The sequence below is a fragment of the Trematomus bernacchii genome, unplaced genomic scaffold (assembly GCF_902827165.1).
Source record: "Trematomus bernacchii unplaced genomic scaffold, fTreBer1.1, whole genome shotgun sequence".
NCBI lineage: Eukaryota > Metazoa > Chordata > Actinopteri > Perciformes > Nototheniidae > Trematomus > Trematomus bernacchii.
Genome location: NW_022987720.1, coordinates 21,964,900 through 21,987,820, shown reverse-complemented (window position 1 = coordinate 21,987,820; position 22,921 = coordinate 21,964,900). Strand labels below are relative to the sequence as shown.

The window sequence follows — 22,921 nt, the reverse complement described above, 5'->3', positions numbered from 1 at the left end:
TTGGCACAAGACTGAAGAAGCGACTATACTTGCCAACCTCTAGTGCCAGCAGCGGGTTTTTTAGTGTCAACTACAAGCTCTGTCTACATTGTATCCAGGGGGGTGGGGGGGGGGGGGGTTCAAGGGAAGCTGCCTGGTAGTAATAAAGGTTGAGAGATAAGTGAAGATTGGCAGATTTTTGGGGGGGGGGGAGATGGCTGTGATTTGTCTAGATGGCTGTGAACGAACACCTCCTTGTCTTTGCATAGAAATGGAAGGCTGTAATCAGTTGAGGTGGTTCTAAGTGTAACTGAGTGCTCCCAGAGTTCAACATAAAGCACCAGTGTGAGTGAGGCCCATCGACACTAAAGGATGTGTGTGTTTATGGGACAACATAGAGAGGAGGCGCCCCAGGGTGCACACAGGAAGTTGGCTCAGTAAACTGGAGACCCTTTGACTGCACAATCTTTCCCACTTGATTAGACTCTTCAAATATCCCCCCCCCCCCCCCCCCACGTCTGTCGCACTCCACCCACCGGCCTTTCCTGCTGAGATCTGCAGTTTCGTACGGCCTCTACTCTACACACTGTGAGCCTGGGGGGCAGAGGGGGGGGGGGGGGCAGGAGAGAAGATGAACACTGCATAAAGACCAATATCAAAAAGCCATGATCAGAAAACAATCATTATCTATATCATCAATGATAACAGCAACAATATCAGCAAACTTCATGACAACAATCAAATAAAATGCACACTGGCAATTCCATAAGTGAAACCAGGAAAAAAAACACACGCCTCCATCTCTGGCTAAAGTGATCCTTGCAGGAGAGAGAGTGGAGCTGGAGGTTGCCGAGGACAGACTCTGGCGCAGCAGTAGTAATAAATTTAATACGGGTGGGCCAGTTTCTGAAAGAGCTGCTCTTGGCCTGGGGGCGGGGGGGGGGGGAAGAGGAGGGAAGCCAGTCTGTAGGGATCCGCAGGGAGGCAGCGAGCGAGAGGGAGGGAGGGGGAGGGGGGGTGAGGGCTGCTGCAGAAATCTGCACTCTGCAGCAGGCAGGCACTCGGTGGCCACACTATCACATAGGTTGGCAGAGCCTCCAATAGAAAAGAAGACGACAACAAAAAAGGACGAAGAAGATGGCGATCCCCCCCCCCCCTCCCCTCCCCTCCCCCCCTGGATCCAGTAGAACTGAAACACGTCGAGTGTTTCCAGACACCAAGGCTAAAGATTTCAAAGTATGCAATGTAACAGTGATATTCACTTTGATAAAGAGGGCGAGTGCTTTGGGGTCGTTCCCTGCTGCACCCAATCGTCTTTCTTTGTTTTTCCCTTCACTTTGCTACCATGTTTGACATCCTTCCTGGTCCCGCCGACTTGAGGGAAGAAGGATGAAAAAAAACAAAAAACAACTTCTTCACATCCATGTAAAGTTAAAAAATAAGTAAATAGAGAAGCCACTGAGCAGATTGCTTTTTTGTCCTTTTTTTCAGTTTTTATTTGCCAGTGTTGCTTCTCCTTTTTTCTATTCGTTGGCATTAAGGGTAAATGAGCTGCGACGCTCTTGCTAAGTGCTATGATCGACCGCCTATTCACAAATCGTTGCTTCAAACTTTTTATACCAACTCAAATTTGGGCAAAAAAAAAAAAAAAAAGGTCATCTGGTCTTCAGGGTAAAAAGGAAAACAGGCTCCTCTCATTTTGGTTTGACGCCTTCTTCCCAAGCATGCACACACAATCATACATACACAGAAAACACACAGCGGACACACACACACACACACACACACACACACACACACACACACACACCGGACACACACACCTGTCCCTCCCTCTCCCCCAAAACTATTCACTGGCATAAGTGTGGAGAGTAGGCTGGCTGGAGAAGTGCTTTGTGGGTACGTGTTTGAAGACCAGCTTGCTCCTCTCCCGAGCTCACACACTCTTATGGGGGGAGATGAAGGGTAGTAGTGGCAGTTTTAGGGTGGGGGGTGCAGGGCAGATTCAATCATTCCTTACAGTCTCCTCTCTTTCTGCGAGAGGCGTGGTAGGGTGCTTGGACGGTTAGAGTCGGTGGCTTATATTGCACGTCACTTGAAATGGTGGGAAACACCGGCGGGAAACATTTACGACTTGAGGTTTTCCACAACATCAGTTAGAGGGTCCGAGACCAAACTGTGAGTTTCCCGCAGATGAGTTGAGGTGCATTGAAGTGTTTGACTTTTCAGTTCCTTAGTAATAGCAGTGGTTCATATTTGTCGTCCATAACTGTACATCTGACGATCCCCAAGTCTCTCCCCTCTCGTCAGGTAAGATTGACAAACACAGTTGAATAATATCACTTCTTAGTTTTGCTTTGCAATGGTTTAAAAAGAAAAAACCCTACAAAAATAAATGGCTTGAACACGGCGTACAGAGTTGCATCATTCCCTTTGAGCCTTGTGTGGGGAAACTCAATCTGCTTGCGAAAATGCACTGAAGTTGTGAGCTGTGGTTGCTGACGTTGAGCCGCAGCAGCATGTACTCTCCACTCAGGTTTCACTGGCTCAGAAATAAGGGATGTGCAAGTGTCCGTATGCTTCTTCACCAAGTACAGAGTGAGTGAGGATAGCAGGGCAGGAAAGAGGTTAAGGCTAATATTAGTGCTGAGAGAAACAAATGTTGCGTCTTGACCAGCTGAAAGTTCGACAACCACTCTGATTGAAGGGTTTTACTTTGGGAATGATGCCTTTTCATGGATCTCTGAGGTGCAGTATGATTGCCTGAAAAGGCAGAGAGGGATTACGCAAGTTTAAAGGTGGCAGCTCGTCGTGTCAGTTTCAACTAAAGTACATGTTTCACACGGCGAGTTCCCTACAGTTCATTTGTGTATCTTTCTTTGTCGAACGAAAGACTTCTTCCTGTGTCTCCAAAAGTCAAAGCTGAACACTGTAACCAAAATCTCTCACTGAGATTCACAAAAGTACTGCAACTGAAATGTCAATAAAATCAAAAAGGAGCAGGATGGCGAGGGTGAGCAGCGAGGATGAAGCCCCGCCGTCCTCGTGTCTCTCCTTTTCACCGTTACAGCCACACTGATTATCTCCACAATGATTTTTGCTCCTGTTGGTGTTTGTTTCCTCCGTCCTACATGGACTCTCCACTCAGCAGGTCCCCAGGCAGCAGTGTATTGATTTGGGTGGGACTCCCCATGACGCGTCCCTCCTCTCCACTCGGGGGTCCCCACAGGCTGGAGTACTGCTGCACACCGCCCCACAGCAGCTCTCCGCCCGACTTTGCTCCGCCTCCCAGGCTACTGCTGCTGCTGCCGTTGTTGTTGTTGTTCCAGTGGGGCGAGTGGCCGATGGGGTGGGGGGCTCCGGACCCTCCCATCCTCGTCTGATTGGAGCCCGGAGAGGCCTGCCAGCTGGTGGTTCCGCCCAGCGACTGGCCCTGTGCAAAGAAGCGGTTCACTTCCTCTTCCCCAGCAAACTCTGCCAGGATGGTGGTGTTCCCGAGCACGCACCTGGATGGAGGGGAGGGGATGATCACACATCAGTAACGGCTAGAACCTTTTTAAAAAAGGGACAGTTTTGATGTTTTGAAGTAAGGTCGTATTAGGTACTTCTGATACAGTAGATGGCGGTTGGCACGCCCTCAGTTTCGATATGTAAAAAGATCGATATCACTTTAAGGTAAAGCTATATGATGACTATTTTCACAGCTTAACCTTGTCCTGAGACAGCCCTTAGAGATCCATGAAAAGGCATTAGGGCTGACGGCAAGGTAAAGCGGTGAAAATATAAAAAAATATTTTCAAAAATAGCCCTACACTTAAAGTGATATTGATTTATTTTCAAGGTGGGACTTTACTTTAGGTGGCTAAAAAAGTTATTTCTGTTGCCCCCATCTACTGTTTTGCTTCTGTGTGTTAACTATCGCCTGTTAATCCAAAGTGGGGCTGTGCTGACTACAATCTACTGCAACACCTTGAAGCAGTTCATTCAGAAACGTACATGTGCAGTGACTTCTGAGCCTTAGCAGCTTCTTCCTTGGAGCTGTAGCGCACCACAGCGTTGCCCTGCGTCAGGTTGAGGTGGAATGTGATGAGGGGGCCGTGTTGCATGCACAGTGTACGCAGAGTCGAACCATCAATCTGGAGAGAGAGAAAGGCCATTAGTGGATACATATTTAATAAACTGTGAAGCATTCATTCTTAAAGGCTAAGAGGAAGCAGCGGATTGTGAGCTGGTACCTGTGGAGTGAGGTTCCTCAGAACCAGCCAGCTGCTGGTCCTGGTGGAGCTGTCTGTGCTCCATGTGGTACCTGCTGTGTTTAAGAGAGGAGACAAAGATATTCATGCTTAACAAGCTTGTTTGAAACCAAAATCAGTTACCAGAACTGATTGGGCGTGTCAATTTTGTCAGTTGACAGTTCAACCACAACAAGATCTTAAGTCTTTGTCAACTCTGACTACTCTGTACCTTCAACATGTTGTTGTTAGCCACATCAAAGTGCAGCATCATATAGAAACTATATGACTATACACCTTTAACCCATTACGGCTTTCAAATCTGCCCTTTAGACAACTCACATTTCACAACAGAAATAAAATGTCTTGAGTGTTGTGTCTCTTTGCTATGCAACAAATATATTTTTCTATATTTTCTATATACACAAAAACGTGTGCAAAAATACAAACAGATCTGCAATAATATTTCTATTTATTTATCCACAAACAATAAAACTACCCAACCTGTACAATCATTATCTACTGTTCTTATAAAATGAAAAAGAATACACCATCTAGCTTGTAATATTTGCCTGCATTTCTTTTATTGTTAGTGTGCTCATGTTTCATTGTAAGATCAGTTCTATCACTATTTCAAAAGGAATCAGTAATGGAGGGAAGCATAAAAAACGGCTATATAGTTCACTGTCAAACTACCTGAGGTGTAAGAGCTGCTCCAGCCTTGGGCCAGGCCCAGCGAGTTGCCCCCCCAGGTTGAAGAAGGCTTGGGGTTGGTGAGGCCAGGCGGGGGTCGGGAAGGAGCCATGTTGCTGCTTCGGTTATGGCCCTGGGGAACCTTCCACAGCTCGTGGGACAGAGAGGTCTGACTGTGAGAAATGGGGCCTGGAGACCAAGTAGATTTCATCTCAGACAGTTTACCTTTATCAGGAAAGAGAGAGGGAGAACAGTTGGCCTCCAGAATCAGGTGATCAACGAACAGCTGCAACCACAGGACGATGTCACTCAGAGGAAAATGTACTTAAAAGTTCCTTCATATATTTTTCGAAAGGACAGCACTTCCCATGCCACACACAAGGAGTAAGGAACACTAACACCAGGGGGGAAATATACACTGCATGAGAGGCAGAGTGGACAGGGAGAGAGCTCAGGAGGATCATATTGTTCAGGAGCTTGAATGGACAGGAGAGATGTGTTTCTCCAGAGAGGGGTTGAGGCTGTGAGTCTGACAGTAATAGGAGGGAAAGGATAATGTTGATCTGAAGTGATTCAGCCACTGCATGGTGGGGGGGGGGGGTGTTATGGGCAAACCATGTACCTGCATCGTCCGACTCCGGGGACGACAGACTGAACGAGCTAGTGTAGGCACTGACTGGCCAATCAGTGGAGGGAGGCAGAGCCTCGCTCTGAGATGAAGTGGGGGAGGAGCCTAAGCCGATGCCATCAACACAAACAAATAGACAAACAAAGAAATAAGGAAAACATAGCAGAAAGAGAAAATGGAGTAAAGGAAAAATGCTCTACAAACAATGATAGTAAGCTTTTGAAGAAGAGAAGAGTATAAACAGGTAAATGATAATGATTATAGAAAACAGTGAAAAGTGGGAAAATGAAGAACGAAACAAGAAAAACTGGGAGCAGCAAGTTCATTATACTGCCAGACAAGTTCAGTGGACTTGAAACTACATACTTCAAGCCATTGCATGAAAAGGCTTGAGCCTGCTCTCACCTCCACTCCTGTCCCGCATCAGGTAGCGGTTGACATCTTGGATGTTGGTGTTGATGGTGGGCCCGCTGGGGACGCTGCCGGGGGTCACATTCGGGTCGGTCTCAGGGTCAATATTCTGGAGGCCCTTCCACGGCACACCAGGGCAGAACTCTGAAAATCAAAAGTAAAATGTTTGGAAATGTTATTCCCCTACAATAGCGAAGAAATAAACATTACCAATTGACCATCTAGTATCTGTATTCACTGACTGCATCAGTTTTAGTTGCTGAAGTTAAACGGGGTGTTTATTATATTTTATTTGTTTATAGATGGAGTGATAATAGTCCTGTGTTATTAGACCCCAATTTCCAGGTAACAATGAAATATGTGTGAAAGGAGTTAAGAAAAGAGCTCCGGCCTTCTCTCTTAGTTCTGATATTTCTGATATGTTAAATAAATAATAGTGTTTTTCATATAGTACAGCATAACTCATTTAATGCACAAGTAGTTTGCAACATTGCTAACTAGATTAAACAATGACTACAGAGTATTTTGAGTGTTCCTCACCTGGTGGCCAGTTGATATTGGTCCCATTAGCCATCTTGTCGTTGTCTCTCTTGCCCTGCCCCCAGTTGTCCTGAGGGACCAGGGGGCTGGTAGGAGAGTCTGAGCCGGACATCAGGTTGTAGGGGCTGTAAGAGTCCTCCATCTGATGGGCTTACCGGGGGGGCCCAGGTTACCACCTAAAAAAGTTATTAAATACAAATATGTATAAAAGTAAACTATGGAAGACATAGTCTGCATCTGGTCCTTGGTGTAAAGGGGGTCAATGTAATGTCAATTACAACATTATTTGTTATCGTAAATAATATATAAACTCTCACCATGCTTGCCCATGTGAGGCTCTAGAGGAGAGGAGCTTCCAGAGAGGCTTTCGATGGAGTTGGGATGCGTCCACTGCGATAGGCGCGATTGAGGCTGGGGGGGTTCCTTCATAGACATACCTCCCACCTCCATGCAGTTTACATTCATGTTTGGATTCAGTCCAGCTGAGGAGAAAGAGAGCCGTCACTACACAAGCCCATGAGATTCAGCACAGCATTACCTGTATGCCATTCAAAGAGAAAGAGAAAGCCACTCACAGAGAGAGTACGGGCTGTAAGGGTTCAGAGATGACTGCGGCTCTTTGGTCTGCAGGTCGGGGAGGCCTGGAGCCTGGGGTGACCTGGAAATGAATCCAGGGAGGATTTGGACCCACCAGGATGCAGGCCCGAGTGGGAGGGGGGCGGCTGCTGTTGCTGCTGCTTCATCAGCAGGGCCTGGGCCAGCTGACGCTGGTGCTGTTGGATCTGCTGCTGCATGTTATTGATTGTACGTGCAACCTGGAAGAACATCACAATGAAGACATTAGGATCTAGAATGAGTAATTGTTACATTTAACAACTGAAATGAACAGTGACCTCGACAGTTTTCGCATCCCATTAAGCTTTATTTAGGTAAAATAGTTATAACTCAGTAAATGTATGATTTTTCAGTGATCAAAGTGAGAAATAAGAAAGTAGGAAATAAGAGATTAAGAGTTTAAGGTCAAGAGGGAAACTTACTTGCTGCTCTTGTTGTCGAATAGGGCCAGAAACGTTTCGCTGCGCCTGCAACATCTGCTGCTGAATTTGTAAACGCTGGTATGCCTGTGTATTAGATAGGATAAAGATTTGAATGTCAAAAGAAGTCACTGTGTCTGTAAAACCATTGACTTCTTTGTAACCAAAAATAATAAAAAAAACATGTAACAAAATAGTCTAATCTACATTTACAGAAAACATGATACAAAAAACGTCAAGTCCATTCTAAAATGCTCATAATGCAATTGTGCCCTGTGAATATTTGCTAAGTGCGCTCGAATGCATGCAATTATATCTGATGTATCTCATAAAACTGAAGCAGACCATGCTAAATGAGTCTCACCAGTTGCAGCTGGTAAAGTTGATTCAGAAGGGTCATATGTTGAGGGTTTATTGGTGAGGTTAAAAGTGCAGGATTCAGACCAATGTTTTTTGCTGCAAACTGTAAGAGCTGTGCTTGAACCTGTGACCAAAGTAACAAAAACACTGTTTTAGCACAATTAAAGTATAGAGCAGAGCATCCGTTTGGGTTTGGTGCATACACTGTCTATGAGAAGTCCCATAAGAACTTGTGGTATTAAGCTCTGAAAAGCAAAAATAATCTCCTTCTTCATTTATATACGTTAGGAAAGATCTTGACTGATAAATAATTAAATGCGAAAGTCAGAGTGAAGAGATGTTTTTAAAGACTGTAATCTAAATGTTAATTATTTATCACTGCATACATTAAAATGTTAGCCTAGGAAGTTATAAATGAGGCCAAGTGTGTGTTTGCCTAACTATATATATACATTTACGTGTGTATGTGTGTGTTTATATACCTGAGGGGAGAGAAACTGAGGCACTTGAGCACGTAGACTCGGCTGAGAGGAACTGAGCGGCGGCACTGACGGGTGGGGGGGCGGCTGAGGCTGCTGCATGGCCCGGGCTTGTGCTGCTCCACCACCGCCAAACATTCCACTCTGCATCTGCTGCACGGAGAAAGAGTCGAGAGAGACGGTCAGCAAGTCCTTAACAAGTCTCTAGATCAATAATCTACATTCATGGGTTTGAAATGTCTTTAATGTGTTATCTAAAGTTCAACAGACACATTTGGATGCAGTCACAAAGTGATCTCAATATCATATCCTGCAGCTGTAGTAACATATTTGATGACCAAACCCCAAAGGTCTTTTGAGAAGTGCAGCAGGGGGAGATATCGGTTAAGACATTTAATAGTTGATTGTATTTGAAATGTCATGTGCACCTGTAAAACTCCCTCCCATCAGACAACAAAATGGAAAAGAACATTTAGGAAAATATGCAAAATTAAACTCTCATTTGTTTTGGAATAGAAAGCCAAATTATAGTTAAAATAAATTATTTTTTTGTTTTACATTGATTTAAGTGCAGCTTGCCTTACTATCTTTCATTTAACTTGCAACCTCTTTTTGTGAACAGCTTTCCCAGGGATACCGTCCAAACCCTCTCAATTCATTATTACTCACGCTGCTATCAGGCATTTAAAGTTCACAAACTTATTTTATGTACAGAATATTCTTATGTAAATGTCTGGCTAACCTTGTCCATGAAGGGCGAGCGAGGGTCTGCTGAGGGGTCTTTGGAAAGAATTGTAGGCCGAGGGCAGCCCATAGGCTTGTTGATGAGCCCGTTGTTGTAGTCGTGGCCGGATAACCCCATCCCCCTCTTGTCCAGCTCCGTCTTCTTCTCCAGCAGGGCACTCATGGCCTGATCCAGACTCATGTTGTTGCTCTTCAGAGCCTCCTCTGCCGGATCCCTCTGCAGAAAGGGACCAGAAAGTATAAGTAATGAGGAAACAAATCATTAAATAATGTTGTAATATTAACAGCTAATTTTCAATTGATCGCTTGATTCTTTTCCTGATTTATAATTTGTTCAATTAAAAGTTTGGGTCCGATTAAACAGTCTAACACAAAGATATTTTCAATTAAAACAGTCGTACATTTCACATTTCAGACGTGGGTACCAGAGACTCTAGCTAATTCTTTAAGTGACTTAAAAGATTAACTGATGATCAAAATATTTGCAGATAAACTTTCTGTTGATCGACTCAGAAAATAAGCGTTTTATATCTGCTGTTGTTTTTTAACATCAACCTCAGGGTGGACTAATTAGCATTAATTTAATAGGCAATACAAATACACAGATATTTACACCCAAACTTTTTCTTTCGCAAAACAAACATTAATTCTGCTTTTTCGGACAATTTAATTGTTTACTAACGGAGAAGATATTGGTTATCTGGTCTGCCACAGCTTGTTTTTTTAAGCTCGCTCGGAATTGTTGAAGCTGGGCATTTTCTAATTCTACACATGGAGACTATAATTGCTCATTTCTAGTGGACTCACTTTTGAAGAGTAAATGTTAAAAAATATGTTTAGCAACCATCTTTGATCGGAAGTAAAAGAATAAATACAATAATCCCAGTGTTAGCTCTGCGAATTAAAGTGGAGCAGTGAAGCAGAGTCACTTTAACTCACAGGAAAGCCCATGTCCGTCAGCTGTTTGATGAGACGGTTCATGATCCAGGCATCTTCCTGCTTCCCTTGGACTTTTCCCTGGGAGAGCTGATGACAGAACAACTATTGTTAACTTAATAACATTCTATGAAAATGTAATATCACATTTTTTCTTGTGGGTTAAGTTAATACTCTGTATGCAAATTGCCCTGCGTCATACCTTCGGTGGGCCTTTTTTGGATGCATTGCCCCAGGAGTTACAGGAGGAGTTGTTCTCATGGGAGGCAGAGTTGTTCCACATGTCTCCATCCTCAGCGTCCCACTGGCCCCCCTGCATGTTCAGCTCTTCACCTCCACCTCCACCTCCACCTCCACCTCCCCATCCGTCTTGCATAGGTTTGGGGGCTGTAAAAAATACATAAAACATTAGTAGGTGGTAGGGAATTTGCTTTTCAAAATCTGCCTTTTAGAAATGTTCTTCCTCCCAAAATTCAAAAGTCAACCCATCTTCTCACATCAGCCGGCCCTGAAATACTTCCTGCTTTTGTTTATTTCAATATCTTTATGAAATGTGTACTGTTTTTACACAAGTAAGAACATATTTGACTTCACCTCTGCATGTTACGAAACCAGAATGCCTAAAAATAGCAACATACACTTGACTGTTAAGGATCCAGTCGGTTGTCGTCATGCTAGTTTTCTTTCATTTTTCAAACCATGTATAAGATTAAAGATAACTCTTTGATGAACGAAAATAAAAGCAACAACTTTCACGGGTGGTACAATAAGAAACACATGTTTACATAAACTGAAAAGAGCACATGTTGCACATTGTTACATAAAAGTAATTTGAACCAGCCACTAGAGGTCAGTGTGGATTAAATTACCAGAACTCTTGCTTCTCTTGTACCATATTGATGTTCTTTATGTCCAAGACATGCTTTACTTATCAGGAGAGAATGATTGAACTTTTTCAGCAGTGGAGCACACGCGTGGTATCATAATTCCTCAAAAAGTGCACACACAGTACACACTGTATAAATCAGTAAAACCATTTATTTACCAGGTTTGCAAGAAGCAGATGTCATTGTGGGGTTGCCCCGGCTGTAGCTGTCCGGGTTGTTGTCCCCCCAGCCGCCGGTGGATTTGTTCCAAGCAGACGTCCCGTTGTCGGAGCTGACCGGAGGGGGAGGAGCTTCCCCCCAAGAGCTCTCTGATTTTGTGTGGGAGTTCGGTATCTCTCCCCAACCTGAAACACACAAGGTAAAAGATTCTGTCAACAAAAATACTTTACCGAAAAAATTACAGGATCTTAAAAGTAAATCATGTTACTACTACCCCCAGTCTTTTGTCATCTTTGACTCAGACAAGAAATGATCTGACAAATCTGACGGTAGCAAGCAGAACAAATATTAAATGCCGTCTTGTATAAGAAGCATTGAATACAGCTGTATTGTTGTCATGTGTTCTACATGCCATTTCCCAATCTGACTTTATGATGCATTGTTACTGATTGTTGTGTTTACTGGCCAGGTATTTGTCATATAAGTGGCAGGTGTTTTTGCTGGCTTGTGGTGGCATCGTTTTGAGCTCAATATTAGTGTGTGATGCTCAAAGACACGCAGGCTTATGATTCCGCCTGTTCAATGTAAAACTAACATTTCTAAACTAAATTGCTGACATGCCTTAAAAAAAAACACCACTTGCTTTTTTCTTTTGTCATTCTATCTGGATTTTTTTATTTATAAAAAAAGAATACAGCTGCTAAAGTCATCACCTTGGTTACCCTTCTGTGTAGCAGTGTAAAGTGCCCCTAATGCAGGAAGGCAGGAACTGGGCTTGGCTTAGCAGGAAGGTTGACAGAGGGAGAAGATACCAATTTAAGATTTGGCGCAGCTTGGCTGCTTTTGGCTGCTTTTGGCCTGAGAGCCACAGCACTGGACATCTGACCGGGCCAGACTCAGCTTAGCTTATTATTACAAGCATTCAACCTTCTAGTATGAGTGGCCGAAGCACTAAACTATTCTAAACAGACTCAATTATTACTTTCTGCCATTAGCTATGAATAGTATTGAGTAGTTATCCCCATAGGGTTATAAATCCCTATATGCTCAACCGCCCTTTTTGCCTGCAAATTGGACACTACAATTTTTTTTGGAAAATAAATAAATCCACTGTAGAATCAGCATGCAGGGTCAAGTGAGGGACAGCAGGGGGCGTAAGTCTCCTCTTAGCTCCTCAGGGCTCCACCTTCTCCCTTCATCAACTGACAGATGGTGACTCCCATATAATCACACACTTCCGATCCTTCTCAAACTGTTTGTGGTGAAGAGTTTTTTTCACGAGAGGCACTTTGTAAACAGCATTCTTGTGCTTCCTTTGGGTACCCATGAGATGTTGCCAAGGTTACCTACACAGACGTGTCCGTTGTTGTGAAATTCGAGGAGCCTCATGGAAAGACGGGGCTGGCACTGCTTAACTCATTTGGATAGTCGATTAGATGTAAATCCACAGAGGGCAAACTAGGTCAAGATTTTACCTTTAAGTGGATCAAGGGATTGGAGCTTAACAGTGCACCGTGCTAACTACCAGCTTTCAAGTTTAACACCTTTACTTTGATGAAACGGAAAGAAAAAATGTGGAAAAACATGAAACTGATATAATCAACATATTGAATAAGTAAAATCAAATTCCCCTTAAAATCTTATAGTTGGCAATCCAGTTTAGCACATAAGTATGACTATCTAGGCTTAGCATGATTGTTGTGGGCTATGCAGCTCTATAATACTTTGCAAAATCCAAATGTTATATCTTACCTTGAGATATCAAGGGACTCCTGTTGTGAGATGGCCCCGACTGGTGTTGAACAACGGGCTCCATGGGCCCACTGCTGGGTCCTTGGTTTTGGGAGTTTTGGGTGTGGTTCTGTAAAGGTGCAGGCGGCCCGTGATAGGGGTGATTGTGTGAGTGGGAATGGGTGTTGTTGGGGCCTGGGGGGTTATTGCCTCCAGTGGTAACTTTAGCTTGGGACTTTCCTGGATTGTTCCTGTCCCACAGGTTGACTGACTTGCTGTAGGTTCCAGGGTCCCCCCAAGCTGAGGTCCCATCATCAATCTCCATTTTACGTCGGATTGAAGGTGGGGAGGGCTCTTCCCAGCCTGTAGGATCAGCTAAGGACTCCTTCTTACTGCCCCCCCAGCCTCCACCCTGCTTTGCTGGGCCAGACCCAGACCAAGAGCCCATGTTCCCTCCCCCACTACTACTACCACCACCACTGGGCCCCTCTTGAGGCTTGCCTCCCCAACTTTGAGGAGTGGGCCCCTCTTGAGGCTTGCCTCCCCAACTTTGAGGAGCGGGCCCCTCTTGAGGCTTGCCTCCCCAACTTTGAGGAGTGGGCCCCTCTTGAGGCTTGCCTCCCCAACTTTGAGGAGTGGGCCCCTCTTGAGGCTTGCCTCCCCAACTTTGAGGAGGGCCAGTGGGGCGCTGGCAAACTGGCTCTCCCCAGCCCCCATTTCCTCCAGCTGCAGGTATCCCAGGTGCTGAAGGAGACATCCCCCAACCTCTTGGGTTTTCCTTCCAGCCTCCTGCTTCCCCCTCCCAGCCCGGGTTGGTGGGACTCTTTTTGCTCTCCTCTGGTTCCCTCCAATCCCCGGCATTATTGCTTCCTCCACTATTGCTCCAGCTGTGGGATGCTTTGGGTTGCTCTCCCCAGCCTTGGGATGTTGGCTTGTTGCGAGAATCATCCCACCCGGGTGACTTCTCCTCTCCCCAGGATTGACCCCCATTCTTGGGTATACTGGTGGTGGGCCCTGCTGCTGGAGGATTCCCCCAGCCACCAGGGCCGCCCGGGGGCTTAATGTTGTTGGGAGGCTCTCCCCAACCAGAGCTAGGCTGGTTGTTAGCAACAATGCTTCCACCCCAACCTGAAGCTCCCTGAGAACCAGGCACATCATTTTTGCTCCCGGGGTCACTCCTTTGAGGGGGGGCCATGTTAGCCTTGGAGGGCCCCTGGGCATCATTTGGAGTAGTAGGGCCAGAGCCCCATGATTCCGCTGCTGCTGTTGCTGCTGCTGCTGCTGCTGCTGCTGCTTCCTTCTTACGTTTAGCGTCCATGTCCCAGGAAGTGTGCTGGCGGACAGGAGTCTGTCCCCAGCCAGTGTTACACAACACTCTGGGGTCCAGATCCTGGGCAGGCACCAAGGGAGCAGGATTATCTCGGGGTGAGGGGTCTTTGTGCTGGGGGTGGGCCTCCATGCTGTCACTGCTGCCTTCACTTGCAGCAGCTGTGCTCACAGCTCTGTTCCAAGGACTAGCCTTTGGGTCCTGGGGAGGAGAGGTGGGGGTGTCCCAGCCTCCCGGGGCCTCCTCAGTGCACGGCTTCCCCCAGTTCCCACCTGACTGGTTCCCACCTGACTGGTTCCCACCTGACTGGTTCCCACCTGACTGGTTCCCACCTGACTGGTTCCCAACTGACTGGTTCCCAACTGACTGGTCCCCCCAGCCTCCAGAGCTTCCTGCTCCACCTCCTCCACGGCTCCAGCCAGATTCCCAGCCAGATACCTCCTTAGATGAAGGTGCCTTTGAGTCGCCACTGTTACCCCATACCGAGCTACCATCTTCTCCATTGACCTGAGAGCCCCCTGGGGGGGTCTGGCCCATGGAACCCAAGCCTACAGCTGCATTACCCCAGCTAGGCAAGCTGCGGATGGGGCTAGGGGGTTCCTGCTTATTAGTGTGATTTGGTCCATCAGTATTAAGGTTCTGAGGTTCTGAACTGAAAGACACATTCGTGGACGGGGAGGGGTGTGGCTCTGGCGCGTCGGAGGCCATCATGCTGCCCCAGGCGCTGCCAATCCCCAAAGAGTTGCTGTTAGTGTTGGCTCCAGTACAGTTGCTGGTCTGGGCTGGTGGGGGGCCAGGCGGGTTACAGAGGTTGGGTGAAGGTTGAGGAGGTGAAATGGTGTTGGCTCCCCCTGAGCTGCCTCCCCCTGTGCCAACCCCGTCATGCCCCAACACCGGCCAGGCAGACGGGTTGGCATTAGGGTTTAGGTTCAAGTTAAAGTTGGTGGTGGAGGATGGTGAAGACCCCCAACCCCTGCTGTTTCCTCCCCCGACTGGGCTGTCGTTCTTCCCTTCACTCCCCACTGAGGACTGGGGGGGGCAATGGGAGGATCCAGGCCCCGAGCCCCAGCTGCGATTGGCTGCAACCTGGCTGGAGAGCGTGCTGGTTCCAGTATGATTGGCAGGGCTGGGCCCACTGTTGGCCTTGCTGCTAAGGTGGTTGGCAGAGAAGTGGCCTGTCTGGCTATTGGCCCCCGTAGCCATACTCACGGTACTACAACTACTACTAGTACTACTGCTGCTGCTGTTGGTCAGATGACCAGGGTCAGTGTCCAAATGGCATCCTCCTGGAGGGGCCTGGCTCTGGCTGAGGGTAATAGAAGGCCAAGCCTCTGTTTCCTTCTGGTCAATGATCAGTTGATCCCAGCCGCTGAGGTTGGTGGAAGATGCAGCACTCGTGGCACTCCTGTTAGCTGGCAGGTGTCCCCAGAGGGGATTATCATACTGGGCTCCCTGGCCACTTTGTGGGGGCAGTTCTGTAGGGGAGAAAAGAAAAATAACATGAGCAAGAGCAAGAAGGGACGAGAGAAGAGAGGTATAATGTTTGTGTGTCATCACACCCACACTTGCTTAGTAAGGTTGAAATACCATGGCAACATGTAAGGTTGTACTTATACATACTAGACTTCACAAGATGCTTTACTAATGAAAATAAATACCACCCACACTGAAATTGCAAACACACATAGTGACTAATATGATGCCATAGGGAGCTTTAATTAGAAAATAAATGCAGTATTTCCGCACCCTATGCAAACACTATACACGAACACGAGCACACATTGTTTTCAGGTATTTGTTTTCAAATGTATATGACTCAAGGAAGGAACAGTGTTTACAGCACAATGAACCTGTCTCACATGCTATATTGGCTTGTTCTTTTGAAGAATATAACTGGATTCAAAAGAATATTTTCGGTATTAACATTAAAAGCACATTTATTCAAACTGACCATTTCATATAAGTTGTATCCATCAATGTGCTGGTATTTCAGATGTCCATGCAGTTTTTTCATCATTGTAGATATTGTTTAAGATGTGAATGGGTTGTGGTAAAACTGCATGTATAACTGTTTCTAAAAATACGAATGCAAATCAAATCTAACCACCAAAAATGTACCATTAGATTTCGCTTTGGTTGCATGCAACAATTATTTTAATATTGAAAATGGCCATATGTATCGGGAATATGTAGGTTTTAAAGTTAACCAAATGGAAATGTTCACCACATGCAAAATCTTCATAGCCCTTCAATGCATTTGAACCAATGAGAAGAACTAACAGCTACACTGTATCTTCCTTATAGGTTACCCCATTCAGGTCTGGTATTTTTGTGAACTGCAAATAGACAGGGACCATGAAGGCGAGTCATCCTTAACCTCCTAACCATTTGACCTCAACTTGACTTGAAACAGAAATACGCAGTAGCTCAGCCTGTCTCCTCACTAACACATCAGCCTCCACCTCCCTGTACAAGTTCTCTGACAACCCAAAGTAATGCTTCGGTTTATTTCTCTTAGATCTCTGTGGAGTACTAGTGTGCATACGGATTATGTTGATAAAACTAAGCCTAGTTGCAGATCATAATTACTGCACTGATCAACCTACTGCCACCTCATTGGCTTATGCCTGCTGTCCCTTGTGCTGCAGTGCGTTATTGTTTACACATGCCTTCACATGCATGCTCAGTTTGTATGCAAAGCCTCACTACAACTACACGAGGGAAGTGTTAGCATTTGTGTACCAGCCCCTGTTTTCAAGCTTTCTTCAATGCTTGCAACTAAAGGAGAGAGAGAAGGCGTTGAGAGAGCAGGGAGGGGGGAAAAGAGGGCACTGTGTTTCTGACACACACAGCACTGTCGTTCTGTAGCGTCACTCTACTGAGAAGTGCAGGGCCGCCATTTTCTCAGTGCTGATCTCCAGCCAAAAAGGCTCTGAGCTATCGCCTGTTCTTCCACTAGCGCTGCTTTAATAGCAAGCATGTCCCACTCACAATAATAAACACAAAGGAAAATAACTAAACATTGTAAGCCTGCAATGCACCGTCACTGCAGCTTTTGTTTGCATGCTTTAAAAATGCATCCACATGGTGGGTAAATATAACCTCCCAAGACAACACAGCAGACGCAGAGAAGAGAGAACAAGACTAGGTCGAAACCAGTGCGGCTGAACAGTGTAAGGCTACATGCTGAATTGTTGCTTATTTGTTAGCCATAATGTTAATTTCCGAATATTGAATGTATGTACTCTATGTATGGACTGAGTAATATTTGGTTCTAAAGTGTACTAAGGTAGCATATCATGATATAGTTAAGCCAAGTTTCAGTCAAATAATTGAGGACTGCTTTACTCAATAACTTCAACAATATAATATTCATGCTATTTTCAAACGTTTGATGTACTGCATTACTCATCTAAACTGTCATTGTCCTATTTCCATCACATGCCAACACACAGGGGAAAGGCAATGGTTTGCATTACATTGACGCAGACCAGACCCAGGTTGCATCCCATGACAATCATCAACATGCCAGCAGATGGAAGCAAGAGACGGGAACTTAACTTGGGTTTTGGGGAGCTACAGTATTCATTCATGGGCAAACTGAAACACACATTATATATTAACTACCATTTGAAAACTTTAATGGTGACTTTTTCTGCTCCGACCGCCAACAGCTGTCTGCTCTGACGGCATCCACCTTCACTCTCTCTCTCTCTCTCTTGACCACACACTCACTACGCACTGAGCTATTCCTCCTATATAATATTCATCAAACTCTGCCCACACTGTACGAATAGGAGTGAAACAGGATGGTTGTGTAGAACAGAAGCACTGATGTACACATAAACAGAAGAATGGCAACATAAAATATCAAATGTATCAAATGATGCTTTCTGGGTTGAGTTTGTTGGCAGAGCAGCAAACAGCCAGTAGCGTCACGTTATAACTCACTCACTCACTGAGAGACTCTAGTGTTGCTGGCTCCCAAATAGAGGGGGGCTGAAGAGGAAAGGAGTGGAGATGTGAAATACCTGTGGAGAGGAGCCTCACAACCATCCTGTAAAGAGCTAGGTTTTGTGCGATGCAGCGACCATCCTTGTTTCAATATGTCTGCTCGTCTCGCCAAGCGTCGGAGGCTCATTTCTGAAATGCTGCCAAGAAGTTGCACAGCTCTTGCACGGCATGAGACAACCCCCCCCCATCCCCCCTCCCTTCCTTCCTCACCCCTCTTGCTCTGTCCCTCCCACCAGCACTGCTTTGACTGGGTCTCTCCTCTTCTATCTATTGCCTCCCTCTGGCTTTATTTATATCCTGCTCTATTCCTATCCTGCTCTATTCCTATCCTGACGGAGAATATCCTCCCTCTCTGGAAAAGCACTGGTTGGGGGAGGGGAGGAGAGATTTGGGGGGGGGGGGCTTGGTTAACAGCTGAACGATAAAGCCTGGAGACCTTCATTATGCACTCATGAGGCATGAAGTAAAACAAAAAGGGGGACTCTTCAACCACCCCCCCTCCACCCTCACATCTTTCAACCTTTCACTAAATATTTAGCCAAGACCACTCCATCTGCAATTAGCACTGCCGCCCACAATGGGAAGCCTCTTGAATAGCTGCGGCAGGCAAAAGAGAGCAAGAGAACCCTCACAAAAGCCTGCTGCGCCCCCTCCGGTGCTGAAATTCTCACACACGCACGTGTTTATGTATGAACAGACATATCACCAGATCACACACGATGACTAATGTCTGTTTTTTGTATGTTAGTTTTTGACAGCTGGTCCACAATGCTGCAATTATAAGCAGCAGCACAACGCTTAGGGTGGACATTTGCCGCTTCATGGGGGGGCTTTGTGTGCACAGGGCAAGGGCATGCAGTGAACAAACTCATATGGATCTGAACACAGAGCACCATAAGGGAACGGTGATCTGGTCCACCACATGGCACCGGAGGAGCTACGGGGTAGAAAGAGGTTCCATAGAGAGACCAAATAGGAAGACATTGATTGGAATAAATAGAAAGCATGGATGGAGGATGATATCTACGGCCGGGAGCTCGACGAAGAAGAAAAGAAACAGAGCAGCGATCACTCGGATCAAGGCTGGTATTGTTTACAAATGATCCCACCTCCCACGCAACAACACAATAAGTCAATGTTTAGTAGAGAACAGAGTCCCTTTATTGCTGAGGTTCTGCCCCCTGTGCCTCTCCACTGCGAGGACCTAACATGCACTGAGGCCATGCCGTGCTTCTGCGTTAACGACGTACACACAACGTAAACACTGCATCTACTGTGTGGATGGCAAACATTAAACACCATGCTCACACAACGTTCTAAATGCTCAGATCAGCAACCCTTTCGCGATTGTTTGTGGACACACGTGTACCACATGTACAAGTGTGGTGCTGTAGTGTGTGAAAGCAGGGGAAACAAGGATCAGGTAAAGAGGGATCATGAGGAATAAAAATACAAATGCAGAGATGGATGTTGAGAGATGGAAGGAGGAAGTAATCTAGGAGGACTGTGAGGGCCTCAGCTGGACTGATCCCGGCTTAATGAAGTCCCCGAGGGCCAGAAAGACTGGATGGTACAGCGCTGACAATGCATGCAGCCAGACAGAGGAACAAGCTCTCTGACACACGCACACACACCCCACAGGAATGTGCTACCTCTGTGTTTAATGATCACATACGCCACATCCCAATTGTTTTTGATTTGGTGCACAGAAGCAAAACCACTTAATTGTTTATGAGAAGCACAACTTATTGGACTGAAGGAAAATGAATGGCAGCTTTAAGAATTTTGCTTTTTTCTTGCTTATTTTATGTGTTACTTTTATTACAGTAAACTGAATATTGCTTTTTATTGCTTGGCGAGATGCAACAATCAGTTATTTTGATTATGTCATTAGATCAACACTTAGAAAAGACAAGTTGCAGGCCTAAATGCGTGTTTGCTTTTCAGCACAAACTATAACTAGTTACAATGTATATTTACCCATGCATAGATTAGAGCGATTTAAATAATGTAAGAAATGCATGCATCTACTACCACTACTGGGATTGAGATAAATATGCAAGTATCTGAGATACTCCACTGACTTGGCTGATTTATGCAAAGATTTAAGGATCAGGGTCTGGTGTGATGCGAATATGGAAACGGTTGATTGGTTGTTAGAAGATTTGTATTCATCCTTTCACAACAAAAACGGCTAAATGACGGGGACTGTAGAGAAATATATGCAAGGAAATTCCGTTTTGTAAGGATGCTTTCTTTGAAGCTGCTTTCCTGTTTAAGTGATGTCATCCTCCCAAGGGAAAAGACTAGCAGAGACAAAACATGCCTTTTTCAAAAGTACACATGCCGTCATGTTTGCCTGCGAGTATCTTTTTTCTGCTGCTCCTCTAAAGGATAAACCGGGTCAAGGGCTTTCTCCAGCATGCCAGTCTTAAAATAGCTCGCTCTCTCACGCCTCCTACATGGAAGGGCCCTGGGATACGGGTTGTTAGCCAAGCAAAAGGCAACATTGGAAGCCAAGGCTATAATAAAGGGAAGATTGACAGAGTTACATATAGTATGTGCAGCCTGACTAATCCCAGCTGCCCTGGGGCCATCGAGGGTATGTGTGCGCTGCGGTGTTGGTATAGCGGAGGTGGAGGAGGTGAACGCATGTGCACCGGAGAACAACGAGCGGGGCACATAGCAAGAGGAAAGTTAGAAAGAAGAAAGAGTGAGCGCTGAACATTTGTGGTTAACAGAGAGCTGGTGTTTAATCACATCGCAAGACGTCCCAGTCCTCTTTGAGGGGATTCCCAAGGCTCTTTTACAGCGTCATCAGCAGACTTAAAGAGTACATCAAGTCTAGCATACGTCATTCGCACATTAGCTGAACTGTTATTGCTGGTGTCAGCCTCTGTAGAGGCAGTACAATGCCTAATGGTACAAACAAACTTGATGATGTTGCTTCATGGGCTTTAACTAGGGCTTAAGACAAAATGCAAAAGGGAAAGGCATCAAATCCTAAGTGCTACAGGCGACACATTATAGGACTACAAGCCGGTTTGTTTAGTTAAAAGTCAGACTAAAATAGGATTGCATCATGGTCACACAAAGACTTCTCACTTTGAGTGCACGTCCCTGACATTTAACTGAATACCCTCAATGGGAATGATCTTTATCTTAATTAAAAAAAGTATTCCAGTGTAGGATATATGGCCTACAGTAGATGGTGGCAGGCGTGCCCACAGTTTGGAGAAGCAGACAGAAGGTACTGCACAGAACAAACGCAATGCACTGCTGTGGCAGCAAGTACACGCATTTTAGCCATCTAAGAAAGAACATCTAAAAAAAACAAAAACAGGTTTAGGTGCATGATACTCTATATTTATAATATTTTCACTGCTTTATCTGTAGCTTCTTAGCTATACCTACTTGGGTTCATTAGAATTCACCAAAGTCACATAATAACACAAACAAATCAAATGTTGCAGCAGTATACATGCAACTCCCATGTTCTGTGAGGAAGAAATACTGAGTTTGATTTCTAATGAAGCCTGGGGCTAACTGCTGCAGCTCCCTGTCAGAGACATGACTGTATTGCTGTCTCATGGCAAGGCAGAGCGGTGAACATATTCTAAATATAGCGAACTCGTAAACTGATATCATTTTTTTTGGTGGCCTCTCGTTTAGGTGGCTAACATTTTTTTTGTTTTGCTCACAGCCCCGTCTACAAGTAGCACATTGCTTTGCTCACGTGTGGTAATGAGGGCAGGCTGGCGGTAAATGAACTGTAGGGGCAATACACTTACTATACATTTGTTCCTAATACTCCCCCACTTCAAAACATCGAAACTATCGAATGTTAATTATTAACAAGCTTGTCGCTGTTTTAAAGTTGAGAGATACTATATTTTTAAAACAGAGCAGAGACGCATAAAGCTAAGACTGCATAGGAAAAGATTGTTTGTGTTTACATGCATGCAGCATGTGTATATTTGTCGACACACAGACCATGTTTATCGGCCCTACTTTTCAAGAGAGCCAACATATGACCGAGTAATAAAAGATGGGGAGAGGCGAAGTGGAGTCAGCGGAAGGAGAGAAGAGGGAGAGGGGAGGGAATGAATGCAGCTAGTGTACTTCTACTGTTAGTTCTTTGCCAGAAATTAAAGTAGGGAGGGGGACTATCACTCTGTTAGCAGATAAGGCTCTAGGGACAGTGATGAAGTTGAGTTAACCTGTGGTGTGCTGAATGCAAGTTTACGCACCACAAACTAAACAGTGACGTTTTTCAAATGCGACTTTAGATAGTCGAAGAGACATGTAACAAATCTTAAAGTGAGACAGAGTAGAGCGTCATGCTCACGTGCAAAACTTCTCTGTGCACCAGTTCTGCATGCAGTCTGTGCAGAGGGATATATATGAATAAACCTCCCGCTGGGCTCCTATCTGTCTATCAGTCTGGAATGTCCTCATGTCTATTTGTCCTAATGCAATCCGTCAGTTCAAAGACGCAAAGAGAGCAAAAGCAGAGCCGAACGGGCCTGCCAGAGAGGGGCGGAGAGAAGCAGCAGCTTTTACCGTAAGCCATGAGTCACTTCAGCCCACAGTACTGGACCTCTGCCATGCTCACTCTCTCTCTCTCTCTCTCTCTCTCTGTCTTTATTTCTTCCTTTCCTTCTCACTCAGTCTTTCTATCAGTGCCAGGGCAGGCCTACTAAGGCACCCGGCCAACCAGCTCGCTTCATAAAGCTCCTCCTCCAAATACAGGAAATACTGTATGGC

The 22,921-nt window shown here is 45.5% G+C and overlaps 1 protein-coding gene across 1 annotated transcript in view; it reads right to left on the bottom strand.

Moving 5' to 3' along the window:
* Positions 1 to 481: 481 nt before the first annotated feature.
* The window catches only part of LOC117493136 (trinucleotide repeat-containing gene 6C protein-like), a 40,611-nt gene continuing 18,171 nt past the window's right edge, over positions 482 to 22,921 (bottom strand). Inside the window, 18 exon segments of the mRNA XM_034143568.1 lie at positions 482 to 3,485; positions 3,976 to 4,115; positions 4,215 to 4,285; positions 4,908 to 5,129; positions 5,938 to 6,087; positions 6,484 to 6,631; positions 6,634 to 6,659; positions 6,801 to 6,965; positions 7,059 to 7,130; positions 7,133 to 7,298; positions 7,521 to 7,604; positions 7,882 to 8,001; positions 8,360 to 8,509; positions 9,099 to 9,317; positions 10,040 to 10,126; positions 10,239 to 10,423; positions 11,082 to 11,267; positions 12,835 to 15,615. Of these exon segments, the coding sequence (XP_033999459.1) occupies positions 3,107 to 3,485; positions 3,976 to 4,115; positions 4,215 to 4,285; positions 4,908 to 5,129; positions 5,938 to 6,087; positions 6,484 to 6,631; positions 6,634 to 6,659; positions 6,801 to 6,965; positions 7,059 to 7,130; positions 7,133 to 7,298; positions 7,521 to 7,604; positions 7,882 to 8,001; positions 8,360 to 8,509; positions 9,099 to 9,317; positions 10,040 to 10,126; positions 10,239 to 10,423; positions 11,082 to 11,267; positions 12,835 to 15,615 (5,351 nt within the window). The 3' untranslated portion in view covers positions 482 to 3,106.